At 36.7% G+C, this 27,846-nt stretch overlaps 1 protein-coding gene across 2 annotated transcripts; it reads right to left on the reverse strand.

Moving 5' to 3' along the window:
* Nucleotides 1–208: 208 nt before the first annotated feature.
* chb (CLIP-associating protein) lies at nt 209–27,791 on the reverse strand. Of its 2 annotated transcripts, none has more exons than XM_019062605.2 (25): nt 27,633–27,791; nt 25,126–25,420; nt 24,052–24,157; nt 23,594–23,768; nt 22,053–22,300; nt 21,399–21,442; nt 19,644–19,725; nt 19,074–19,115; nt 17,864–18,030; nt 16,979–17,088; nt 16,487–16,613; nt 15,139–15,392; nt 13,390–13,562; nt 12,468–12,611; nt 11,919–11,996; nt 9,617–9,767; nt 8,436–8,532; nt 7,521–7,664; nt 7,051–7,122; nt 6,420–6,587; nt 5,718–5,923; nt 3,910–4,674; nt 3,272–3,449; nt 2,081–2,287; nt 209–850 (listed from the first exon to the last, which is right to left on the reverse strand). In XM_019062605.2, exons 2-25 carry the CDS (start codon nt 25,324–25,326, stop codon nt 659–661), a joined length of 4,131 nt encoding a protein of 1,376 aa, XP_018918150.1. In that variant the 5' UTR covers nt 25,327–25,420; nt 27,633–27,791; the 3' UTR covers nt 209–658. The 2 variants fall into 2 exon arrangements, with proteins under 2 accessions (XP_018918150.1, XP_018918247.1); XM_019062702.2 differs by lacking the exon at nt 27,633–27,791 and adding an exon at nt 27,347–27,544.
* Between the last annotated feature and the right edge of the window lie 55 nt (nt 27,792–27,846).

The following is a 27,846-nucleotide window of genomic DNA, read 5'->3' on the forward strand; positions in this document are numbered from 1 at the left end:
CCATCATCAAAGCCTCTTAATTAATGGCAACAGGGTGTGGGCAGAATCTTAAAAAAAAAATCCTTGACCTTTTTCCTGACTGTTTCTTAATTTTGTTTAGCCATCTGGCCAATTTTTCTCTGTCAGTTAAAACACTGATTAAAATAGAACGGTTAGACCTAACAATAATTCTAAGGGAATGCTCGCCTTTTTTTGAATGTCGAGAGAGAACGATAGACCCAAATTTTATTGGGACTTGTTCGTATGTAAAATTAACAAATGTAAAAATGAACTGATAATATATAAAATTTCATCATAAGAAATAAATTCATTCAAGTTGATTTCCTCAAATCCTACTGATAAGCACTTGTTTTTTATCTGTCATAAGGCAATCCAATCAGCTGAGTTACATACATGCAAATTTTAAATTATTGTTCCCAACCGTTGAGGAAATTTTGCTCAATAAAAACTTCAGGACCTATCATTCAAATACTTCACATTTCCTAGGCCTCTAAACATCCTAGGAAAATTTTTACTTTCCGTAACTTGCACCACATTTAACTGTCATTCCTTCAAAATTTTCTTTCCTGATCTTTTGATGAATAGAAGGAAATAAATTTTCCTCACATTTCTGCACTCTTTCTATTTGCGAGGATATAGATAGTTGATTCTCATTGTGCTAGTTATTTTTAGGTGAAGTAGGAGACTGGTTTTGAGAGGAGCGTTTAATGTACAGGTGAAGCAACTTTAGTTTCGCTCCGTTCAAGGTGTTCAAGTATGGGGCAAGCACATCCTCGCCCAACACCTTATGAAGGGCAACCATGCAAAATACGGCTGATTTGCGCACAGAGCTGTCTTGGTTCTCGTAACACTGTAAAAATGAAAGATATATAATTACAAGATAGAGGAAAATTGTATGCACTTGTGTGACAACTAAGAAACCACTGAAAAGCAGAACCTCAAAAGAGCCCTGCTTAGAACAGGGGGCTTCGGAACAAACAAGATTTTACTTGCTCGTGCTCGAAGCACTAGATACACTAACAACACTTCAGATAGACTCTGAAGAGCAACTGAAAGAGCTCAGAGACAAGGGTCAACGCTGTTTACAGACCAAAGCTTATACTCAGTTGCTGTTAGTTTGGTGACGTCATCCAGTATCAATTTGCGGGTCATGAGCCCAACTCAATTGCACTGCGTTCAGAAAAAGTCCTGCTCTCATGAACGATATTCAAATTCTCCCGGTGGAATGACTGTTTTTTTAAGGCACCTTATTCATTCAAATAATGTATTCCCCGGCCAACCAACCACACTTATTCATACCTCGCTTCAGAATTAGGATTGAGGATCATTTTTATTCCTGGGAGCATTTCCAACTTGAATATCTTTTCCCAAAAACTTACTAAGAGACACTCAAGCGCAGGCATATACTGTGTGCAATAAAGAACACTTTGAAACTACTGGGAATCCAAACACTAGTGCTGAATTACTACAGAAAACCATCATTCTTTTTCAGAGTTCATACTATGATTTATCCGCAAATCTATTTCCAATGCCGATGAGAGGTAAGTCTAACCCTCTCTTAAATTGATAGCGTAAAACTATGGACATAATAATTTTTTTTTCGTTTTCATTGCCATAATTTTATTTTTCGTAATCTGGCACGGGAGAAGTTGACAAATTACAAATACATATGGACAGCATTTTGCAATTTGGAATAATAAATTCTGGCTCTCCTGGAAAAACACTTATGTGCATAGGGAAACTAATGGCACATACGTTGTTTTTAAACCAGGCTAGAATCTATAAGTCCAAATTGCAAAATGTAGTCCATATAACCATTTTTATCAAGGGCAAAATTTATTGGCAGGGATGTCGCTAAAGTTTGTTAAAAACTTCAAACAGAAGATTATGTACGGATCGGTTTCCCGATCCCTTCAAGGCATTCTTTAGTTTCAAATACTAAACGATCATAAATAACAACGATTTCGGGTGGTCTGCTAGAAGTCCCAAAATTGAACTTACATACTCAAAAAATTCCCCCCTCCATTTTCCATCTAGAATTAGTGCACTAAATTAAAGAGGAACTGGTCTGTCTACTTACTTGAAGAAGACCAGGCATGATGACAGTTATGTAGTCTTGTAAAAACTGGGAATTTTCAGGCTGTGTTACTTGAGTCAACATTTTTATGGCAAGGGCATTGACTGGAAAATCTTCCGCGGTGATTAGTGGCACAACTGTCCTCAGAACTTGCTTCGTGGGTAAAATGGAACTGGCAGCTAAGGCACATAACTCTGCCACGCGTGAAGCCTGTGAAAAATAAATAGATTAGGTCACTCAATGAGAATAAGATACACATACTTGCAGTCGTTTTAATGAATAACAGCACATTTGCACCGAATTTTTTTTTCATTTTTTTAAATCATAAAATCTGTGCGCTTGCACAAACTTTTTCTGGAGATCTTCAAAGCACCATGACACTGAATGCAGCTCACGAGATGATTTGTTATCCAGCAATAAGTACAAATTTCTTTTATCCTGTTAAAATTTCAGATCCTGGCACCAGAGGTTAAAACTGATAACGCGATGAATTTGAACTGTGGCGTGAAAAAGCTGACTGAGTTAAGATACCACTACTCTATCATTAATATATTATTTTTTATTGCTGAGAGAAAGGACAAAAACTGCTGCTGCCTTCACCTGCCAAGAGGAACCGTTTGGTCGTGAACATATGGCACCCCAGCGATTGACTTCTTGATTCAATTACAACTTCAATTAAATAAATTAGTTCTGATTACGATCAAGATTTAATTGATGCTATAGCTCTATGATTGAAGTGTTAGGTGCAGAAAGAGCACTTCTTGGTTGCGGTCTTACAATCTTTGCTAACATTTCATCCATCCTGATTCAGGCAAAAGTATGTAGTTTGTTGTAAATTTTAATGAATAAGTTTTAAGATTTTGTGATGCTGAAAATAAAATTTTTTTTAGAAAATTCGCTCATTAGTTTCCTCTCTAAAATATAAATTAGCACTGGAGATTCTGAAACACTGCAACCGAGAAATGCCCTTTATGCACAACGTCCAATTAACTTCAACTTCATGACCTATTTTCATTCTGAGCCACCGACTTAAGTGTGTCTGTAAAAGGGTAGCCACTTGCAAGTATGTTGTTGATTTAACCAAAACATTGTACCTCTTTTGTATTGGTGTAGATTATTTTCCATAACAATGTCAAAACCTTGCTAAGAAAAGAAAATTCGTAATTCAGGGATAGAGAAATAAAATAGACATACCACTCTTGAAGAGTCTTGAATCGTTTCAAATAACTTAAGAATCAACAGTTCAACATAGTTGGTAAAACAGTGAGTGATGGCACTATTTTTGATCAAGGAATAAAGGAGAAGTATGCTCGCTTCTCTAATTTTTGGATCTGGGTCAGCCAAGAGCTGAATAACTCGCCTTAAAATTCCCCTGTAAAATGATGAAAGACATAAAATTAGAACATAAACCTGTAAATAATCATAAAGATATTTTAAGAAAAGGAGGGGTATCGATTTGGGCAGTCTTTGGGCCAACCCTGACTTTCCTCATCTCAACGATTTTTTGCTCGAAGAAGGTCTCTTTCAGAATGCTTAGTACAAGTGTCAAGCATGCAAAAATCTTTGACAGAGTGGAATAATGACTTAGCATTTGTACAAATATCTCCACCAACAGCACTTTAAGGTTGTCAGCACACATTGAATCACCTTTCAACATCAGTATCCACTAAGCAAAATTTCACCACCCAAAATTTTACAAATACAGCCCCAATTCTAGCTTTCAAAAAAGGTAGATAGTTTAGCAATTCTGAATGGAGACAGTAATTCTCATTTGCTTTAAAAAATGTGATACTAGAGTTAATTAAGGTCTTAAAAAGAAACTTTAAACTCACTTGAAATTTTTTTCTAGAACAGGCCCAGAGCTATGGCAAACAAGGTCATTTAATTTTGCGATTTCTGTTTTACTATCAACTGCTGCTGAAGAATTATCCTCTGTAATCGACATATCATCCAATGCTTTACAGAGCGACTGCTCATCTTTCTCAGATGAGTCAAAACTGCTGTCTGCAGTATCTACAGGAGATGTTCCCTCCTGGTATGGCTGCGTATCAGTCTTATCATGCTGCGACAGCTGACTAATTCCAGAGTCGTGAGACTCAGCCTCCCCACTGAAACCACTTTCCACGCTATACTTCTGGATCTCTGCTGTTGTTCGCACAAGCGTTTGATACACTTCTTCTGGGTTTATATTCTCATCATGAGACGAGGCTGCTGAGAATGAATCGTAGCCGGGTGAGTACGGTCCATTGCTGCTCCCTGAATTGCTTCGCCGTAACCGCATTTTTATGAGGTTGGATGCAGCTTCTTGGTACTCTTGAGGAAACTGCGAGAACCGCAGTGTTACTTGAGGGGCATTTAAATTGAACAGTGCTAGAACAGCTTCTTGGGCCGCCCTCTTGAGCTCTGGCCCGTTTTTAATATTATCACCCATAATCCAGCCAACCATTTTCTTGAGAGCGGGGAGCGAGTAGTCTTTTTGATTTTCGGGGGCCACAAATGCTTGACTTGGATTTGACTTAGCAGCTAGGCTTGTGATGAAGTTAAGGACAGCGAGTTTAGATTTAGGATTTGGAGTTTGAGTGGGGTCCACCAAATACCTGACAAAAAGAGAGAAGGTTTTCATTGAGCATCGACATACATTACACTGTGAAGAGTTTTCAGACTCTTTCTCAGCACTAATACATGCAATATATGTAGAGATGTATAAATCTACTTCTGGTCAAAATTTTCACAGGGATGGCACATGGTCACCAAAGCTCCATAATGATTTATTCTCCGTAAAAGCTGGGCTGGTAAATGCTTGCTCCAATTTTCTTATTGGAGTTCATCTCCCCTTTTTCTTTGTTAGAGAGCAATCTTCCTACCCCACATAAATTAAAATTGCTATTTGCGACTTGCCCATAGCATAAAAAACATGTACCACAAAAAGAACAGTCACTGATCAGTTTTCATGGATATTATTTAAAAATCATTAAGTTAACACCTCAGCCACAATATTTTTAACCAGGGTAGCAGTCCAACAAGGGGAAAGAACCCTACACACCAGTGGGAGCTTACTAGCTTCCAGTTTTGATGAAGTTGTAATTGGCTATCATAAAGTTAATCAGTAGGCCAAAGCCAAAAAATTAAATGATTCAGTTGAGTAGGAGACGAGATACTAGCAATTGAAGATGCCAACAATTGTCTTGCCTTCTTGCTTTGACCTCACACGCAGTTAGGTGCTTACTGACTTGGCTGGTACAAACACTGTATCCTCTCCTCCTCCTCCTCCATGCGTCAATTCTGCTTTCGATTTGCTTTCCTGCTTTCTTATTTAGAAATGAAGGGCACTGTTTCATTGTACCAAATATTATTTTCATTGACTCTTGCCCTAGCATCTTTCCTCATTTAGCCTCCCCACTTCCTTTTCAATAAACGTGTTCAGTTGCGAATATCTAGACTCCTATCCGACTGAATCACCTCATTTTTGGCTTTGGCCTCATGATGAATTTTATAATAACCTATTATAGTTTTATCAATACGTAGCGAGAGTGAGAAAGGCCCTAAAGTACAAAGTTCTTTGTTCACTCTTATTTTTTTAACATAGACTGATGAGTACACGTAATTCTTTGCTTAAGTTATATAAAAATGAGGAAATTACCTGAATACTGAATGAAGTTGTACATTTGAAGGAAACACCTCCCTGACTATTTTCAAAGTTTTAAAAATCTTTGTCTGGATTGAATTCAACAAATCTGTTCCAGATTTATTGAAGAGTCTCGTAAGGAGGAGGTAAAGCCAGCTATGCAGGTCAGCAGCATGTGCGATGATCAATTCGTTCAGTGTATCCAAGAATAAACTAAATACCTGATACAAATAATACCGAAGAAATTAGAGATGTAAGAATACAAAATATTTCTACAGAAATAACTGAGATAGCAATCCAGGTTTGATCATAGGACGTTTGTAAATCTTTGATACTCAAATGAGTTAACAGTGAGTCATAAAATAGATTTATAATGTGAGCTGCAACTGTACATAATATAATGCATAATGTGCATGACATGTTATTCGATTCTTTTAAAACCTCTAGGGCAACAGAAAAAAAAAGATTTTTCTAATGAACAGACCTAAATAAAATAACGAGATGATATTCGTGGTTATTCAAGAACTTGAAAATCTGCAAAAAAAATTCAAGGACTTTTCACAGCGTCACAAGCCCTCATGAAAACACCTCTCAATAACTATTAATTTCAGCTTATTGAACTAAAAATTTGAAAGAACATGTAAGAGAGGATAAAATGCTTTATTTTTTGCGATCAGAAATAATTATCCAAGAAACTGTAAATAGGAAAGTACTTACTTTGGTATAGGAGTCGGAAAACATTTTAGTGAAAACATCACAAACGTGCTTTAAATCTGATGGAGACAGTTTGTTTCCAGCTTGGAAAAAGCGCTGCAATGAAACGAGACCATCCTTGCGGTCGCCCCAGTCAACGCTCTCACAACTTATCACAATTTCACCAATACTCTGAAAAAAATAATGGATGGGAGTGAGAAGACACTCACTACTTCTTTACTACTCAAGAAATAAATCGGAAAAAAAAACGGAAACTCCTTGGTTACTTGATTATATCCTCTCCCCTCGGACAAAAGGTCAGCTCTAGTCTATGCTTTCAGGAGCTCATTTGGAAATAGAAATACATCTTTATGTCAGAAGAACAACTATATGCTTACACACTTAAGAGTCATATATGTAAAAATTTACTTCTCCTTTCATGAAAGGCTTTGTTCAGTAGGACTGTGTGAACCTACTGAAGGTTCAAGCCGCGGGAAACAAACAAAATCAAACAGAAACGTCACTGATCTTTCAAACTGGATGTTAAGGTTTTATTTTCTGATGAGATTAATTTTTGGGAATAAAGGCCAGATATGTTGCAAAGATGTTATGCCACCATCCCATTCTGTTAGACTGTGATTGAAGTAATACTCACATTTTTTAATTCTTCTGGATCACAGTTGGAAAATCGACTATGCGCATTGTGGTGATGATTCCATGAGTATGGCTGCAAAAAACAATATAAAGAAAAATTGTGTATGAGAGAAAAGAATGGAAATAAAAATTTGGCGACCCTTACTTGCAATACAAGAAATATACATAGCGAAGTGCCAGTTCTTTTCAGGAGATAAGCCGAGGCTTTATAGGGATTCTACAATTCTTCTAACTTTTTAAAATAAAGCAATGTTTGCTACATTTTTTTCCATCTGGTAAACTGGATTTTTTATGCCTCTCCGTAAATATAACCTTGGTCTAAGTTGGACACTATCTTCAATCCAGAAATAGCTTGACTTATCTAAGCTTCACTGTAATTACTGAACTTGGGACAATATGAAAAGTAATTTGATGATTGTCAGAAAATTTTCTGTTATGTGCGCAATTTTTGATAGAGGAATAAGTGCTTACATCTGAGGACTTCCGACCACTAATGTCAAATGAACGTTCTGAACAAATACTGGAAGTTTCACTGTCATCAGAGCGCTCATCAAATGACCTGTACGACCTTCTTGGTGAAATTAGAAGTGAGCTGTGTGAGTCTGGAGTGCTTCCCTGAAAAATAAATGGATTATTAGATATTAAAAGAGAAGGTGTCTAGAGAAATCCATAATGAATGATTTCAAGCATCTCATAAAGCAAATTTCCCATAAAAATTTTAACGAACTGTAAGTGCCATTGAAATATTGAAGTATTTCTTAGGATGTAAAATATCTCTTTTTTTACAAAAATTCTCAGCTGTTGAAAGGACCGATAACAGCATGCATAAAAATAGTAAAAAAAAAAATATTTTCATGGATGCTATTGGGCTATGCAAACTTTCAATACTTTCAAATACTTTCAACTATTTTAAGTGGTTTGGTGGACATTGACGGACGCTTGTAGTTTTTAGCAGAAGCTTGGAATTAAGAGGAAACATTTTCAGTATTCATGGACACCTGCTGAGATAGCTGTTTTAAGCAATTTTGCGGATTCCTGTAGAAATAAATTCTTAGGCCTTCCACAGATGTATTCCTTTGTGTTTTTGGCTGCTGAATCTTGTGTTTATGCCCCGGGATAGTCCTGCCTGATTGTACACTCAAGTAGTTGTTTTTAGAACATTCAACATGGTTTCTGCTTACTACTTCTGCTTACGCATTATCTTACTGCAAATAAAATGTTAACAAATTTTCATTTGTGCTTAACGACGCAAAAAGCTTGACAAAAATAAAATTGAGATTAGCAAAATTGATATCGGTATGAACCAAGAAGTAACATCACAATCAGCCAAAAAATAAAATCGAGATTTTCCAAACTCTATTCACATGTTGGAATTTCAATACTCACAAGAGCATCAGCCAGCGCAGATTCAACCTCTCGGCTCTGTTGGAGCATTTTCTGAGCCATAACTGGTCTTGCTGGTGACTGAATTGGAGGTCGTCCCCTGTATAAAAGAAAAAAAAATTAAAACCATACTTAAGAGAAGCTGCCACAGATTTGATAATTCTAAGAGTCTACAAAAGCAATGATATGGCTTAAACACTGATTGTTTGGTGGTGTCATATTATTCAAAATTATCAGTTATTTTAATCAATGTAAATTCTTTCACAGCGTTGGTTTTAAATAAAAACAAAGAAATAAACAACTAGAATTTGTGATGTAACTGACCTACTTAGCATAAAATTTTATGTTGAATAGGATCCACCGGTCGAATCCTAAAATGTCAGTTAAAAAAAATTAAGGTGATTTGTTCCCATTTCTGGCTTGGTCGAACTGTCGTTCAATATATCGCATCAATTAACAGTGTATCTACTTAAAAAGGCTGGCCAAAAATCAGCACTTACTTTCTCAGTACATTCCCAAGGAATTCAATACCTCCTTAACAGAAAAATTCAGTACTTTTTCAGTGCCTCCATTTGACAAAATTAAAAAAATTTCAAGAATTCGAAATTCTCGCATGAATTGCAACAAAAATGACGTTGACACAAAATTTCATTGGTGCAAACTGAAAAAAAGTTGAGGGATGTACAGACATACCGTCCGATTCATGCTCAGAGACTGAAATGCGGACGTTATGTCTAGTCTATATTGCCTGTAAGTACGACTTCCACTGCTAGAGTTTTTTTTTCAGCGATGGCTTGAAGATTAACCGACAGCATAATCAAGATCTTGTAGGCAAATACTACTCCGACAATCAACGCGCAAGGGGTTGCATACTTTCCAGGCTTTGTTAAAAAACACCCATGGTATGAAAGAAAAAATTCCCAACCTTCTTGCAGAATTGCCACACTGTTTCGGTACTTCCTCCAAATCTATACCTCTTCTAGGTAGGACATTTTTCATTCTTTTAACATCTCTTTTTGCAGGGTTTCTACTACAGGGAAAAATTCGGGAAAACCCGGGGAATTTGACCTTGACTCTGGAATTTTTGCTTTTTCTGTTTATCAAGGTATGCATCCTCAACCGCAGAAAACAAAGCAGGCATTCAAGATCAGGTTGCATACGGATCGAAAGAAGAATGTGTTCACCTGATGTGTTTCGATGAGAACCTATTTGGACTTGGCTCTCGGCTAGTATCTGTGGATCTTGGAATCCCAGAGCTTCCTCGGCGGGCGCGACTAGAAGGAGAATAAATGAGACTGTTGAGCTTCGATGATGGCGAACTTGACCTACTGGATGCTGGAGACATAAAAAAAAGTTGCTGTTAGGTCACTGATGAGGATTCATTCAATGAAAATTACGAGTGAGATCTAAACCTCAAAATGACACTCGAGGAGTCTCAAGAGTGCATGAAGGTTAAATTTGACTTGAGTCCCTTTATACTGAGAGTCAAGACAATATGAATCCATTTCTGATTGGTTCCTGCCTTTTAGGCATCCACAGTGTCACAAACGGGAATAAAGATTAAATTTTCACCGATTGCAAAGATTAAAATGTAGAATGGACCAGGGAATAACAGATTCCACAAGGAAGAAACAGAATGAGAGAAAAAACGGAGAAAGGAATTTAAGAATGAGCCGATCAAAAATTATGAAAAACTGCCAATTTGTGTAATATTTATTCCCGTTTGTGACTCCATGAGGGGGGGTTGTCTTGACTCTCAGTATAAAGGGACTCTAAATTTGACCTGAGACAGGGAGAAAAAAAGTCACATATGGAACATGGGTTGCATGATCACCCTTAATTGCAGCAGCAGGAGTAATATCAACTCTATTTTTCAGAAAACCCTTGCCTACTATGACAAGGAATAGGATCTAAAGGCTTTAGCGACGGTGGGAATCAACGCACGAACTTGAATTTTCATTGGATAACAGACAACCAAAAAAAATTTAAGTTTTAAACACACGAACAATCATTTTGTAAGAATTTTTTTTTTGAACTAATAGTGTAAATAAAAAATCCACATGCTTTCCAAGTTGACCAGCTAATTCCTCTTTTGGAATTCTCGAGTACTTACTGGGCAAATAGTGGGTAAGTGACCAAGTCGCCTATCTTTTTATTCAGGGTTTCTTTGTAAAAGGAAAGTAAGCCACAAAGTAACAAGTGAAAGACAGTACAGTGAAACCTCGGTAACTCGGTTTCCATCGGGACCGAGGAGATTTACCGAGTTAAGCGGGTTACCGACTTAAGCGGACTGCCACTTTTCCTGCCGCGCTTTTTCAAATTTCGCGCCCTAAATTGGACAAACGCAAACGTGCGTGTAGAGTGACTCATAGGAGTGTTTTGGAGAGCCATTTGATCAAAGAAAATGGTACTAAATGGTAAAATTTCATGAAATGCACTTGAAATTGCGTGTTGAAAGTGTCAGGGCATCATGAAGTCATCGGGTTAATCGTATGTTGGGGTGCCGCGGCACCCCATTGCGTATCACCCCACGCGGCATGCCGCGCGGTGATGCGCCGCGGCCACCCGCTATGGCGGGTCGTTGAACTGAAAATGCAACGTATCAATACTCGCTAAAATCCCCGAAAAACTCTGCGGAAGATTCCTGGGGGGAGCGGGGAAGGGCAATGCAAGATGGTAGGGGGAGAGGGGCCGGTGCCGACTGGACCTGTCAACTCATCGATGCGTGAAATCGCTTAATTATGCATGCGTGTTTTCACACGCGCGATAAGATAACACGCGGTATCAGATATCCTATTCTCTACTGTTCTCATCTTTCGTGTCGTTATCGAGTGTTTTTGATTCCTTATCTCTCTATTTCCGATGTCGTTTCTCGCACTGCGCTGCGCTTTCTCGGAGATTCGCTCACCCTTCTTGGCGTAACTTGACCCGACCCGCACCGCGCACGGAAACACTACCTACGCTTGATCACGGGTGACGATCGAAGAAAAACAGGTCCAGATGGAAAAATTTCACCGAGTTAAGCGGGTTCAGAATCTGACCAAACCGAGATACCGAGACTTACTTAGCATTGTGTTATATGGGTGATAAACGGGACCGGGCAATTCTACCGACTTACCGAGGTTTCACTGTATCAATAATTGGAGTAGAAAATTTTTAAGAGCTGACTCTTGCCACTTCTGACATTAGAATTCAAGGTCAAAAAATTTAAAACCCCTTTCCAATGAGAGTCACATCTGTTACTGGTCCAAAGAAAAAACTAAAACCATCCCTAATGTATTGTGTGCCTATAATTTAAAGCTGGCTGACAACTTATAAATCCATACTATAATTTTGGAGAAAATATGGTATGGTCAGACACCGGCGTTCTATCTTATTGGGAGCAGGGGTCTTAGCTATAGATGCGTTTAAGTAGACAATTTTAATTATCTCATTAGTTTTACATTTAAATTGGTTACTAAAAAATTCAAGATTCATCATACTTACGTTGAGAAACTGACATTCTACTCCTGGTTCTACTTGTCCTTTCAATAGGTTCCGGTGTAGATACTTTGGCCGTTCGTTCTGCAATTCAGAAAACCATTGAAAAAGTTAGACATTAGCGGAACAATTCAAGACACTTCCTCACGGAAATTCTTGATGTTTTCTCATGTGCCAAAAGTCATGTGTGTGTGTGATCATTCAAAAATTATTCTCTCTTCCTTGGAGTACTGGACAAACCTCGTGCAACTCAATTTTCTTTCTTTTAAATGAAAATCAGTTCATTACTGTGTTCATTACAGCGTTGCTTTACCTCTCAGATGATGGGATTTTTTTGATTCATTTATATTTTTTGATTAGTGTTCATACCAGCACTTTTTCTAAAAATAAAATATAAAGTTAAAAAGGTTCTATTAAACTCTACAATCATTCATAAAACATGTACACTGGTACCACAAGCTCCCGGATTGGTCCAGCGGTCCCCACTGAATTCTGACCCGAAGAATCGAGCTTACAGCATTATACATTGTGATGATGATGATGATTATGACTTACGTAATGATGAAACTCCGCTGCCAACTTTTTGCCTAGCAAGAGCCGCATAATGAGCTCTAGCTTTTGCTCTTTGTGCTGCCTGCAGATCGATGGCACTGTTAGACTTTCTTCTATTGCTGTAAGACTGCGGCATTTGTGATGTTTCTGAAAATCATTATCATTTTAGTGAGATTTTTATCACCATTTCATGAAAATGATAGGAGGGGGCATGAAAGACCGATCAATATTAAATATAAATATATGGGGTCAAAAAGTACTCAACTCTACTGGAAAAAACTCAACTAACAAAAAACGGTTTTTAAATTATTTCAAATCGCTCTCAGTGCATATTGTAAACTAATCATGAGGAGACTAGTTGGTAATGATAACGATAATCCAGTTCTTTTCATTTTTAAAAATATTTCCAAACTTTAGAAATGAGTCATTTTTTAACCATACTGTTCCCACACCTAGGTATCATTAAATGTTCTATAATTTTGCTCAGGAATAAAATATGTTCGGAAGTCGGAAGTCTTATTCTTGGTGTACTAAAAGTTACACTAAAGAAAACATTTTCTAATAACAAAGAGGGGAAAAAAGAAGGGTTTTTCTAACTTACATTGCCTTGTGTCAGGCAGAACACTTGTCTTTTTGAATATGTAACCCAAAACACGCCTGCAAGCAAGTGGAGGTAGCTGTTGAAGCAAAAGTGAACTATATCACTGACTTATGTTCCTCCACTGAACAGCTAAACAAAGCTTGCCATATATAGGTCTGAAATCCATAGGTTCTAACACCTAATTCGCGACAAATCAGATCGGTTTGCCAGCATTGAAAAATACGATGGATCAAAGCCCTAGTTCTACTGTCATTTCAAGCATGGATAAAGGATTCTACAGGACACTAAGAGAGAGAGAAAAATTGATGGATGCAGCTTAGGTACCTGGATATTTGATTGGCTTAATTGTCGGCTGAGTGATGGAAGGCTGATTGAGCGAGTTGGTTGAACCAAAATTAGACGCATCCCCAGATACAGCTTTCTTGTAGACATTGCCGAGGGAATTGTAAAGGACCTCTGCTTGCTCTGGAAAGATCTCCGAGAAACCAAAATATGCTCTGTTCCAAACATAAAACAGCAGGTTATTTCAAAAGTTCATTTGCTAGGGTAAAAAGCATCTTTAAATTCAAGTAAATGAGCCTAACATGCAGAAAATGACTCGATCTTACAAATTACACTTTATAGCATTCAAAATGCATCAGTGGCGCTGCTCATGGAATCTTATTTAGATGATTAATTTATTAAGATGCTGTCCACCAGCATCTACTGGTGGCATCTACTGGGTGTCTATTAAAACTGGTTAGCAAAAAATCAGTGCTTTTATGGTACTTTTGCAAGAAATTCAAGACCTCTTTGACGGTTCAGTTCTTTTCAGTATAGTAACGAAATTCTCAGAATTTCAAAATTCACATGCAAATCGCATTAAAAATGACGTAGCCTCAAAATTTGAGGTTCATTGGTGGTGTACAATCGCGATCTAGCAGGGAAATACGACACTAAGAATTAAAGCATATGAGGAATTGCTCTTATTTTCCAGGTTATCTTAAATAACATGCGTAGTATGAAGTGAACATTCCGGACTTTCATGTAAAATTCCTGTACTTTTTCAGTGCTTTCGGATTGCATCTAAAAAATCAGTACTATTTCCAGACTTTCCCCACCAGTAGACACCCTGTCCACTGAGTTTGTTGAACTGAAAGAAATGCTGGGCTTAAAAGCTTGGTATCAAGACAGACCCACAATGTTTTTCTAGTCATAAGATTTATCTAGACATTGGAGAATTTCGCTTTTATTTTTCCCCCATTTCGCGGTTATTTTTCCTGAATTTTGCTGTTACTTTTACTGATTTCGCTGTTATTTTTTTAGCGCTTTTTGCGTTTTACAGCTTAAAATAAAGCTTTTAATCTTATTTAACAAGCCATCGCTCAGTCTCTCTCTCTCTAATCCTATTTTACAGAAGAAGCACTTTATTCTTGATTAAAAAATATCTGATGGTAACTTTTTAAAAGCTTTTTCTATCAATATATACTCGTTTTTTTATTCTTTTTTGTGACATCAATTAAATTTAAGTGAGATGCTGATGTTAAAATTATTTGAGGTTATGTTTATGCCCCCGTTGCCGCCATTTCTTTCATCAGTATTTTGATGCCATTGGCGAACGTTGATAGCTGGTAGCCAATGACGACCAATGCTCAGAAACAACTCCGTAATTTCTTATTTTGAAAAAAAGCGCGGCAAATTTCGTCTTACACGCATACATACGTAAATTTCACGAAAATGTACGGATTTTGCGGAAAAATTTGGATGATTTCGCGGTGATTTCGTGGATTCCGTGATGAATCCGGAAAATGGCCGATTTCGCGTTATTTCGCTATATATTTTCGTGATCAGGGGGTTATGATCAGTGCTTCTGTCTGGTTTTCAGATTCCTAAGCACATTTTAAAAATTTTGCAGCGAATCACGGCAGCGAAATTTTCCAATGTCTAGATTTATCCATCGAAGCAATTCTGAATGCAATAATTCTGTTCTGTCTTTAATGATAGACTGGAAATCCTCCCCTCAAAACTTTGAGAGAATTTCATCCTCAGACATATTATTATTCAATATAGTTGTAGAAATAAAGGTGGACTCACTTTCTGGACAGAGCCCTTGCTTCCGAGTCTGGATCTGTGATCCCTCGTTTGATGGCATCTTGAAGGAGACCGACATGTTTCTCCAGAGAGTGTGTGCTCCACGAATGGACGATGAGATCCAGGAACTCGCAGCAAGCCCTCCTAATTTCCCTGGATTTGGACTGCAAGCTCTGGCTAATTATAGGAATGAATCTGGGAGAATGTGTATTTTTTAAAACTATCCTAATACATACAAGGCCTGAAGTGGAAATAACCTGCAGAGGGAAAAATAAAAAGGATGAGTGAAAAACGGATTGAACGCTTCCATAATAATGAAACCTACAAATTTGACTGTAATAGGAGATAGCTCCTGCAAGTAGTCTTTGGTTTCTCATTACTGCTGTGCTAAGGAAGAACAGCATATAAACCTTCACAAGCTGTCAAATTTCATTTGCTAAAAAATTAATTTTACAGGATACTAGTTTCATATTTTTCTTCCAATTTTCCTGAGAATTTTATTCACACTTTAACCTGAATTACCCAAAAATTTCAAGGAAAAATTGCAGCTAAAAACTCTTCTGATAATTGAATATTTTATCAGGGAAAAGTTGGCCTTGTCTGAATGTTCATAAGCATTTTTCTTCAGCATGACAGGCTACTTGTCGATAGCAATAAAAATAATTCACCGACTATGTACTTACTAATATGCTTATGACAGGCCCACTGATCAATTCAACCTTCTGGGGCTAATTACTTTGAGTGATATTGGGATTTGCAGTAAATGTAAGCATTTGCTCATATCCTACGAATAATGAGGTGACTGTTAATCTGAACATCAAGATTTGAGAACCAACTGATTGGCTGATTACTTGTGATATTTTAAAGTACAACTACCTATTCTTGTATAATTTGCATAATTGCCCATATTTTACCCATGACTACAAAGGATTCCAAAAATTCTATTGAGGGGAAAAAACTAGAAGTTGAGGATTAGGTCTGCTATGCTATGGGACACTACCGTATGAGCATTCAGGTGTCACTTTTCTATTGATAAAATACGAATTTTCAGAGACTTCCGTAAATATTTGTTTCTCAATTTTTCAGAGAACTTCATTTTTAATCAGATAAATAATCTGAAAATCTTTACAGGCAATATTCATGTCTCTCCTCAAAGAGAAACGTACTATTGAAGTAAATTCGGCAACTCTGGAATATGTATACTGCTTTTTTCCTTAGTAAAGCAGAGATAGAACAGGTACCTTTATACATGATACATTTAAATGAAATACATGATAACCTCAATACATAATAAAGAAGTTTGCAAGATCAGATTACTCTGACCTAATGTGAGACTAAAAAATTAACTTACTTTGGCGGAATTCTGAATCAAATTGATTAAAACAGGAAATAAAAATTCACAGAAATGTTCAGCTTTTGATGTAATGCTTGCTGACAGAAAAGAGACCGTGATGCAAGTTTCTCGTACTACTTGAGACCTACAAATAGGAAAAAAAGAGATTAAACAATGTGTACTGACATCCATCTCAGCAAATTTTTTTAATTACCTCTTTTTGCTGACACAAAACAATTTGCCACGCAATTTTCTTTCCATTTATTACAAAATTTTCTTTTGCTTTCACAGCTGCAGATTCAACCCCGAATACTGAAGATATAGAAATTATTACAAAGAGTTATACAGGGTGATCTAAACGTCCCCTTTTTTTTGCCCCTTTTCAGAGGGATCCCCGTAAAGTTTTTGAGGGTCCCAATATAACAAGTAAAAGCCAACAGATTGAAGAGGAAATCAAAATTTCCAAGTAACAATGAGTCATTGCCGGCGAAAAAATGATCTGATACACACCTTAAATCTTTACAGGAGGTTTGAAAGCAAAGTTCCAGATATCGAAGGTTTTGGAAAAATTCTTCATAATTTGATGCTCCAGCTACAAGAAGGGAACGGAATCTCTTCAACTGAAATAAATGTAAAAATCAGGTAAGAAAAAAGGAATTTTTCAGCGATCAAACACTTCTTTACATAGGTGGGTAGTAACAGTAATATACACATAAATAAAAAAAATAATAAAAAAAAAAAAAAAATGAGCCAAGCACAAACGTTGATAAAAACGATCTTTGATAGAGTCCATGTCAAATAGGTTTACATATTTTGAAGTGATGTACCATCTTGATTCTTGCATTTACTTCTAATGCTGAACTGAATTCAACTAGTCCTCTGTCATAACCTAAAAGTATGTAATCTTATTTAGCATGAACTCTAGCTGGAGTCAGATCCTGGTGAGACAACTATGGATGGGCCCACTTGGCAAGCAGCTTGTGACTTACCATGTAAAGGCACAATGAGGATGCAAATTCTGGATTCGCCGTACCACTCATTGAGCAAATCTTGAAGACTTGTTACTAGGTCCATGACTTGTCAAATGTTGCTTTATCAGGAGCCAACTGAATTTACTCCTTCCTTTCTTTCATCCTTCTTCTTTTAAACATTATCATATTTTCTTACTTTCGAGTTTTCATGGTCAAATTTATTTTAAAAAATTAGAGGAAAAGTGAGGAAATTAGAGAGTTCAGATTTAGTGCTCATAATGAAGGAAAATAGCATCTCTCCTCTCTGACACAGTTATAAAAATAATGACTATCATATGCCGTGCAAGGTTGCATGCTACAATCGTAAAATCGCAAAGGGCCCACAAAGAGTTATTCTGGTCAAGAAGAAAAAAAAAAAAATTACCGCATCTACTCGTTTATCCCACTCAATGCTTCCATTTTCTAGTGTTTCCTTGATTTTCATCATTTGCTCACAAGCGTTTTTTCCTGAAAAGATCTGAACTTTTGGAACATCTTCAAATGATCTCAGGAAGCTATCTTCATCAACAGCCCCAGCTGCCGCTGTCGCACCTTTATCGATGGGAAAAAGAGAAGAAAAAAAGTACATTTAATGAATTGTAGAAAGTTTAATCCTGGACCACGCCAGTGCCCCTGAAAGAAAATGAGCATAATTCCATTTCAGCCACTTTGAGGTGTCTCGGGAAAACCATACGCCAGATTAATGTAAATTGCAATCTTTTGAACTCCTGATTTATTGACCAGAGGACTACAAATTTTTTGCGAACACCAAACTCCAATTGTAGATTTCCAAAAGGCTAATGACTCAATTTTTCAAGAAGCCCTGTTTTGCTCTGAGGCACTGATATGCACATGGGCCTGAAGCCTTTTTGAACAATGGTGGATGATATCGTCTCTATTAGGAGTTTACAACGGATTTAGTAAAAACTTGCCAATTTGGAGGCGGCATGCAGACATAAAATTCAAAATCATGTGTTTTTCTATTCAATGAAAATAAATAAAAATAGGAACAGTAAAGAAGAAACAGAAAGCTGGGTAACTTTGCGAAAACATCTTTAAAGCACCAGAGAAAGTGAATAATTAGTTTTAATTCATAGAAAAAAACATAAAGGGGAGAATTCAGGGTTGCCACGGAATTTGGAAAATGAAATTCCCTGACATATTTTGGTGAAATTCTCTGAAAACTGAAGATATGACAGGTAGCTGAGAAGACATAATTGAAAATATTTTTCAGGCAAAATTTGTTGTTAAAACCTCAAACCCATTCTAGAAAGCAAATAAAGGTGATTTGACAACTTTTTTCCTAACATTTCCCGATTTTTCCTGACTTTTTAAAATTCCTTGACATTTCCTGGTTTTCCCTGACTGTGACAACCCTGAGAATAGGCATACATTTTGAGCTTTTCTTAAAGGCATGGATGTTGTGAAAAGTTACCATCCAGACAGGCTTTTGGAGTGTCACTGCCTGAACTTAATGAAAAAATAGGAAGCAAATAAATGAAAACTTCTTCCTCCTTACATACACACATACAAACTGAAACACACTGAAACTATATTAAAGAAAAACAGTTTGAAAACAAATAGCATCGAATTACCTGTTCGAGGAAGAGAATCACCATTCCTCTTAAGATTCAAACCTGAAAAAAACCAGACAGACATTTACTACAGGCTAAATTAAAAAGGTGAGAAGCATATGGAAAAATGGAATTATTTTTTGTTCAATTTTGATAGGGGAATGAATAAAAGGGATGTTCTCTATGTTGTTCAAAGTGAAGAAAAGAACAAAAACAACGACCACCGGGAGAAAGGCATGCAAGTTTTTATCGAACAGGTTTCAAGCACACCAAAATCGTTAATTTACTGTTTAATAGTAAATCTAAATGCATTTCCACTTTTCCTCCTGAGCACAAAGTAACATCAACAACAAAAATCCGTTCAATAACATTTTGACTCATTTTATTGACCTTCAAGATGGTGATACTGATAGCACAGGCCACTCTTGTCATCTACATTGATTTATTATTTAGTAAATTTCTTTCTTTATTCATTCAAATAGTTTCTCTCATTAACTTGTATGGAGGGGTTGAATATGTGGGAAAGTCATGATTTCTTGAATGTTAAGCCTCACTGATTTTCCAAGAAAATACTTATTTTTCCAAACTTACCTGAATTCATTCTAATTTGCCTTAAAGATGATGGTTGACTAGCGCTACCAAGGAGAGGAGCAATTTTCTTCACAGCCACTTTCTGCAAGTTAAAAATTGACAAGAATGAAGGGCGATAACTAGGAGGACGACCACAGAGAATAGAAAGAGAGGACAATGAAAAAATCACAGCTTCATTCAGAAGAGGTACAGGATTTTACTTATGAGGCCGCCGATCATCAACCAATTTGTAGTCTGAGAATGAGAATGAAACTGAGAGAGGAATAAGGAACGCTGTGCAGAGCTGCCACAATCACAGACTGTCATTTATACATTTTAAAAACTAAGCCTCTTTCCGGTGGAGACATATTATCTTTTGAATGACGTTCGGATTACGAATTGAGTAAACAGGCTAAATGAGGGACATCTATTTTTTTTCATAAAATTGCCATCAAAACGAGTGTACTATCCTCACATTGAAAGTCTGGCTAAGAGCTGCATGCAGAAGTTCGGCACCATACAAGTACCATACAAGTGTTTTAATATATACTAATGATGACCAGTCACACTGGTTTTGAAAGGATTCATTAGTGAACCACAGCAGGTACAAATGAAGGAAACAAAGGGTACAAATAAAAGTACAAATGAAGGGCTTGTAGGACAAGGTGCTTAGGTGTAGTTTTTGAAAATTTGAGATATTAATGATTTCAAGTTCAACAAGCCTTGATGCATATGTTATGAAAAATTCGATCCCGAATTCCAATTTTTAAACATCAAAAGGTCAGTTTGAACTTTCTCTCCGCCATGAGGATCCATGTGATCTTGAAACTCCTAACACGTATTTTTCAAATTAGCAAAAATTGCACTTATGTGCTTTGTCCTTCATGCCCCTTAAATGTAAGCATTCCGATACATATTTTCTTTTCAAATTTTCACATAGAACACAATTTGTGCCATTAAAATAATTGGAAATAATTTTGAACCAAGGTGTTAAAGTTTCAGTTTAGAACTAGTTGTGAAAAATTTGAATTTTCCACTCACAAAAGAAATCGTAATCTATGTGATCAAAATATGCTCTTCTTCCAACTTTGGATGACATCCTCAGTGGGCTTTTGAATCAAGTAGTGTTCCTCCCAGTCCTGTGTTGTTCAAAGTGTAAACAACTAGCGAAAATTGAGCCAAAGCGCTGAGATTGAAGTTGCCATATTTCCCTACTGTAGAGAGTGCTGCGGTACCATTTAGTGTGCCATTTAATTACAGTACTTTATGCTTTTTTCATGAGCAGTTAATGCAACCGAAAACGTCAATATCTTCGTTAGGAGTTACTTTTCGTAAATTTTATGGCACAAATCGTGTTCAAGGTGAAATTTAGAATAGAAACCATGGATGATATTGCTTAAATTTGCATACTGTCTAGTAGTCCATTGTTTTCTCCCTCTACCTGAATACCTTGACGATTTACTATTGATTTCTTGCAATGACTACTCATACACCTTTTGGTTACAAACATTGAGTATCCTAAGTGATGATTATCTTCCATCATCAGAAAATATTCCAGACATTTTCAGAAAAAAAAGAAGTTGTCATTTGGAAAAACTTTAAACCATTACTGTCAATATCACTTCTTTTACTGTCATTACTACGACTATAACTTTATTCAAAATGAATAAGACTTTTAAAGACAGAATTTAGACAAGATTAACTTTGAAGGAAAAAAATGGTTTTGGAAATAATGGAGCAAAATTGCTTTAGGAAAGGTTTGACAAGGATACTTACATTTGCTGACCTATCTACTTCATCCAATTCTAAACTATTTGTATCTGAAAACATAATAAAAATACATTTTACCTGACTGAACAGTCAAATTCAGAGCAGTCAACAGAAAAATTGAAAACCATATGTCACTAATGCAATTTTTTTTATTTTAAAGATAATATAAGAAATGAAAGAGTAAGAAAGGAATTTGTATCAAATTTTTTCGAGGCTGAAAAATGCGGAAGAAGCTCTTCGCGGAGTTCAAAAGAATTCTAATAGATACGTTTGGCGGGAAATCAACATCACAAACTGTGAAAAGACTCTTAACGAAGCGTGGGATATCCCCTCCCTTTACAGCCTGAACTTTGAGAGCTTTTTTTGAGTTTAGGAGTTGATTATTAAGAAATGGAGGCATGGCATTTCTCGCAAAAGTTTACAAAAGAAAAAACACAAAAATCAAAAATCTTTGACACACACAGGAACTCTATTCAAATGGACCGGGACTTACAATCTCCTACTTCATGAGTTTTTTTAAAACTGGGGCATTTTGGATATTTCACCATTTTAACAAGCACCAATATTTTTACGAATTTTTCACAGCTCTTATTAGACAAAGGAAAATTTTACCACCTGCATTTGCTTAACTATTGTGGTTCCAAAATAAAGGTTAATTACCTGAAAAATTATCATCGCCTTCTTTCACACAACCGCTAACTTTCTCAAAGTTTTCAAGAATGTGCTGCATCTTGTTGGGCGGCACCGACTGGTTTTTCAAGAGGCTATACTTTAATGGGTCTCCTATGTTTTTGTAGAGCTCCACCATTGTATTCATGGCAGCCTCTCGGACTGTTACAGAGGAGTCGCTCAGTAATTTGATGATGAGGGGTAACAACTTTTGCACTCCTACAGATTTTACACCATGTCTGTAAAAAGTCGAACGAATTACTCAGCTATGAGAAAAACAATGGTTTACTTTGATGTTGTAATAGGTTTATAAAGATACTGTTTCCTGGCAACGTAACAGAAAGAGGTAGAGGCTTCACATTGAAAAACATTTTACGAATGCTTTTACTTGATTATCTCACTATTCGACGGTGAAAGTCGGCAATCACATAACTCGTTTGCGGTGTCTGAAAATCTCCGCCTCTACGTCATTTTTTTAAAGGAGAACAAATTGATATTATTTCTTGAAGTTTTTGCAGAATTTTCTTCGCATTGAGAAGAAAAATCATGACAGTTTTAAAGAATTGCCGTAGAGTAGTTTTCTATTTAAAAAATAAAGTATGACAGGAAGTCTGCGACGTCGCAAACCGAGTTATGTGATTGCCGACTTTCACCGTCGAATTGCTACTCTTTTACACTTACTTTAATTGTTTTGCTTTTTTTTACTGTCTTTGTTTCTTCATTTTTTAAGGACTCCACCCTGTTCATTCACAAGTAGATACAAAAGAAAAGTACCATTTTCAAAACATAAGTAAATACAAAACGCGGTGTACACCTAATTTTTCCACAAGAGCAGATCTGATAGGTGATCAGAATTTACTGCATCTTTTTCTGAGTGTCTTAAGTAAACCAAAGTTGTACAAGATACAGTCAACTCTAGATAATTTGAAACTCTTGTTAGTATGGAGTAAAGTGTCAATCCATTAAGAAACCCTCAATATTTCGAAAAAATCAATTTATTCCCCTCTGAATAATTCAAATTTTTTAGAGTCCAGCATAGACTATTTACCTTGGCAATTCAAAATTTTAAGACAGGATTCTATTCTGGCAGGTAAACGTCCAAAATGTACTAAAGTGGTGTACCAAAGTGTCGATTAAAAACAGCGTAAATTTCGGAGTAATAAGACACTGAGTCTAGCACTTATCATTAATTGTTATCCATGAATAATGTACCAAAATTAATGAATGAATCTTCAAGTGAAATATCTTTAAAATCTCTTTAATTGGAATTTTTGCACCCTCTTAATTTGAAAGTCCCACTAGTTTAAAACCTCACTGATTTGAAACTCTCATTTATTCAGTCCCTTGAATTTCCAATTAACAAGAGTTGACTGTGGTTATTACTGGAATTCTGCGTTATTTTATTTTACTTGGGGCTATGATCTGACAGTTTCATTTTTTCTATTGCATTCCATTTTTGAGAAATTTCATATTTTAATTGGTTTTCTTTAGAAGTTGATTAAGTAATAAAAAGTGAAGATTCTAATACATACATTTCAATAGTTGAGAGAAGACACTTAAGACTTTCTTCACGAATATAACTGTTTTTATGCATGAACCCTGTTGTTGCCAGCTTTTCAAAAAGATAGGCTGGCGACATAGCACCTTGGGACATCAACGTTAGGAGCAAATGTTGAGCCTTCTTTCGCACTGCTTCCTTGCTATCTCCTGAAAAAAAAAAGTCAAATGAAAATTATTAGCACTAGCTCGACCGCCTCACATCAGCATTAAAATTACAAAAACCGTTTCTTGCAAAATTGTGACGATTTGTGCGTGAGGAGCAAAGAGAAAATAAAAGCCATGAATAAAATTTTTTGGAAAAAAGGGGTTTTGAAATGGGAAGGCCAACTTGAAGAATTAGGAGCAAGGGAGCTGGGAACTTTCTGCATTTAATTGCTGGAATAAACCTTGGAATTTTCTCCAGTTTTTATTATTGAAAGAGAAAACTTACCCAGTCTTTCGATCATAGCCATTAAAATAATTGAGACGTGTGATCGAAAATCCGATTTCATTCGTTCTGCAAGTGCTGTCAAAATTTCAATACCAATCAAAGTTACCTAGGACAAAGAAATACAATTTTAGATGAAATGCCAATCAAAAATAATAATTGGAAATCACTGGGAATGCTTCAAAAATAAAGAAGGTTTTGACTTGATAGATTGGTACCAATGATACAAGATTTCGAAGAGAAAGAGAAATCTAAAAAAAAAAAAAAATATATATATACTAAAAAGACAAAAGAGAGGAGCCAATATTAAACAATTTTTTGTGTTTTTTAAAGTTTCATCTCCAATACTGTCCTTATCATATAAACAGTTTTTTCTTTGCTCGTCAAAATGACATGATACCAAATATAATCTCTTGTGCTCGGGAAAAATTTACTGTTTTCCTTCCAATTTCAGTGGCAACAGGAGCTTTTTCACCTCTATAATGCCCTATGAATAAGTTTTAGAGAAATCAAGTTTTTGCTCCATTTTCCTTATTCTTTATGTAGACCTTCTAAAACTTCAGGGGGGGGGGGGGGGGGGGGTGGCAGCAATTCCCCTCATCAAACACCACTAAGAAAACAATAAAAACAGCAAGCACCACAATTTTTATAGTTTGCCGAAAGTTGACTAAAATGGAGATTGTGGGTTTTGTTACTGGGCACCATGCGCCTAAAAAATTGAGGGGAGGGAGGGAAGGCTGGGACATCGTGGCGACTAAAAAATTTGACAGATTGAACTTGCAATTGGGAAGCAGCGGTAGCGATGAAGCACTCTCTACACGCACCGTTTGCAGCATCGCCATGGCCCGTATGCAAAAATTTAATTGGTTCCTAGAAAATAGTAGATGGCTCCTAAAAATTGGGCTTTCCGGCAAAGGTGGCTCCTAAAAGTTACGGGGGAAGGCAGAACACTGCTGGGCACCTCACTTTCTTGATATCTTCAGTAGAAAATCGACTGGATTTAAAATAAACAGAGGTTGTAAAACAAAACTCTAATCAGTATGTTGAGTTTATGTAGTAAATATAACTCATACTTACTTTGTGATTACTGCTGTGGCACCAGGGGACTAGGGCATCGATGAAGAGACCAATATCCTCGCATTCTATGGAATTTGTTTCATCAGATATGAAGTTGAAAATTTTATCGCCTAGGATGAGTTTATCCTTTGTATCAGCTACAGCAATCAATGCCTGGAAATCATCCATGCATTTCACTGCAGCCAACTTCTTTGCATTCATCTTGACTGTCACAATGTCACAAGGATGTCATCCAAATACTCATGATCTATCATTCATCCACTACTCCATCGAATGGTAGCACGAGACATTAAACCTAAAACAATGAACCAATTAGATTTTGTTCTGTAGTACTTGCCTTGAAAATACCCATTGTTTGAACTGGGAAACTGTTGAAAAATCTTAATTTCAATTTAATCGAATAAGGGCTGCTGATAAGTTAGCGCCTGAAGAAAATTCAATACAACACTCTCCTCGACACTGCCTCTCCCCTTCAGCGTTATGTATTTTATACGTAACGCTGAGGAGTTGCATGAAAAGACATTTTCATTAGACTTCCCTGCTAGAAAAATCATTGTCGAAGATTTGAACTGTTTTAGAGTTAGCATGATCAAGCGCAGCCAATCACAGAATACATTACACATGGGACAAACTGGCTTTTTGTGGCAATTCTTACAAGCTGGTGGCACTCTGTGTACCTGCGTGCACCGAATATGAAGTCTGTATGCTCTCCGACTAGGCTTACGCAGGCCTATTCTGCTCTGTCACTCTGTGTTGTCATGTGTGCAGACTACTTAGCATAGGGACAGCGTTTTCCCATATACTTTTGGTCTGTACGCTGTTCGTACAGGTATAGGGAGGATCCGCTTGGTATGCATATATCCAGATACTTCGCAATACTGGTGACACTTGCATCTTGCCCTGATTAAATTAATTAAAAATACTGGATTCTAGTTGAGCAAGTCTACCTAAATAAATATAAGTTGTTTTACATATTTATGGATGGAAAAAACCTAATAATGCAAGCTGGCAAGAAATACCACTAGTTTACTTGCTCCCCTACGGCCTGTATCATGACAAACACTTTGCAAAGATGGCATTACTCTACAAAAAATAATGTTTCAATCTCTTAGATGGTCCTGTATACTGGAGATAGAAGTACAAAAACTGGATCACGAGTATAGCATTTTGAAATTTCCAATTCTTCTTCATTTCAATAAGATAAGAGAGCTTGCTTACTATATATTGAGACAAATGTCAAAGTCTAACTAGCTCCAAATCAGCACTTGACAGGTTAATACAAGCTATCAGAGAGTACCATTGGTGTGTAGCGACAAAAACAATTCTTCTTTAAGGAGTCAACATACAATGAGGAAGCTCTACCAGGCATTTCATACAATAAAAAAATAAAAAAAAATGCAGAAAATAATCGTGAAAGAGCTGTAGTCAAGAATTTCTCATATCACCACTCCTCAATGGTGCCTTCTGAATGTATGGGATAAGCTTTGAATTGTCCTGTTTACTTAAAACTAGTCATAGGTAGACGTTGGTCTCAATATACAATGAGCGAGCTGTGGTTGCCACTACTGTCTCCCAGAGATATCATGTTCTCCAACTGAGTAAAATGAACATATGAACTATACAACATTGAGTTTAAGGCCATTGAGTGTTTCCGCAAGAAGTTTGATAGAAACTGGCAAGAGCTTTGCTGCACTGCTAGGTACTAGCATACTTAGTTGCATACTGTCTGCTTTACATTGTATGAATACTACTACTTAGGAGGCAACTTGATTACTTGGTGTACTGAAAACAAGGAGAACTCATGAACGCTTGTCACAATTCGGGACTACAGTTGTGTATTTTGATTACACCCGTTACATTCACACATGTCTGCCATACCAAGTCCAGGCAAATTAGGAGGGAATCCAAGACTAAGAGGAAGGGATAGTAGTAAATATACTTGCAGTCAGAGAAAATAAAGGTAAACTGAAGGATACTGAAGAGAATTGTAGCACACACTAGAGCTTTCAGAACTGATGAGAACTGATACGGAAGCCAATACCCTAACCCCACTACTTATCATTCATCAGACAAGTTACAGACCTAGCACTTGTACCAGACATGCTGCTGGTGGCTCTTCTGTATCGAAATAAAATAAAACCAGAGAATTTGTGTCCAAACCCTGGGTAAAATACTAGCCAAAACTGTTTATCATAAATAGTGAGACAGTTGAGAAACTAACCCAACCACCCACAGACATCAGCCAGACTGAAAGTCAACTGTCCACTTGAAAGTATGGTGAATTGGAACTGGCTCCAAATAGAAACCTATGCGACAATTTTGGGGCAAGAGAAGTTTACAAAAAGTTTGGCACTAATATATCTATTAGAATTGTAAAATCTGAGATAAAGGACCACAGCACCCACAGGCTTATTACCGATGACCTTACACTACATTACACCCTAGTCAAAACTCTCCCAACTTAAATTTTAACTGACTAAAAACTGGAGGTAAAATTAAAAACTGACCATTATTAGCAGGCGTAGACGTTCCGACCTTTCCAATTTTTACAATCATATGATAAGAGAAGAAAAGTATCACGAAAACAGTACGAAATTGAAAAGTGGATGACTAAATAATAACAACATAACAACATCCTAAAGTAATTGTGACCCTAGATAGAAGGTGGTAGGTCGGCCATCTCAATACTTTCCTCATGACGTACCCAAAAAGTCAACTGCC

This window comes from Bemisia tabaci, chromosome 2 (assembly GCF_918797505.1).
Source record: "Bemisia tabaci chromosome 2, PGI_BMITA_v3".
Taxonomy (NCBI): domain Eukaryota; kingdom Metazoa; phylum Arthropoda; class Insecta; order Hemiptera; family Aleyrodidae; genus Bemisia; species Bemisia tabaci.

Bases quoted from the DNA above. Each gene is read 5' to 3' on its own strand.
- chb (XM_019062605.2), bottom strand. From the start codon at position 25,326: ATGAATGCAAAGAAGTTGGCTGCAGTGAAATGCATGGATGATTTCCAG. The intron at 17,089-17,863 runs GTAATTTTTTTT...CATTTATTTCAG, and splicing joins GGGATAAACGAGTAGATGCG to TTGAAGAGATTCCGTTCCCT. The intron at 15,393-16,486 runs GTAAGTTAATTT...TTCCCTCTGCAG, and splicing joins TGATTCAGAATTCCGCCAAA to GTTATTTCCACTTCAGGCCT.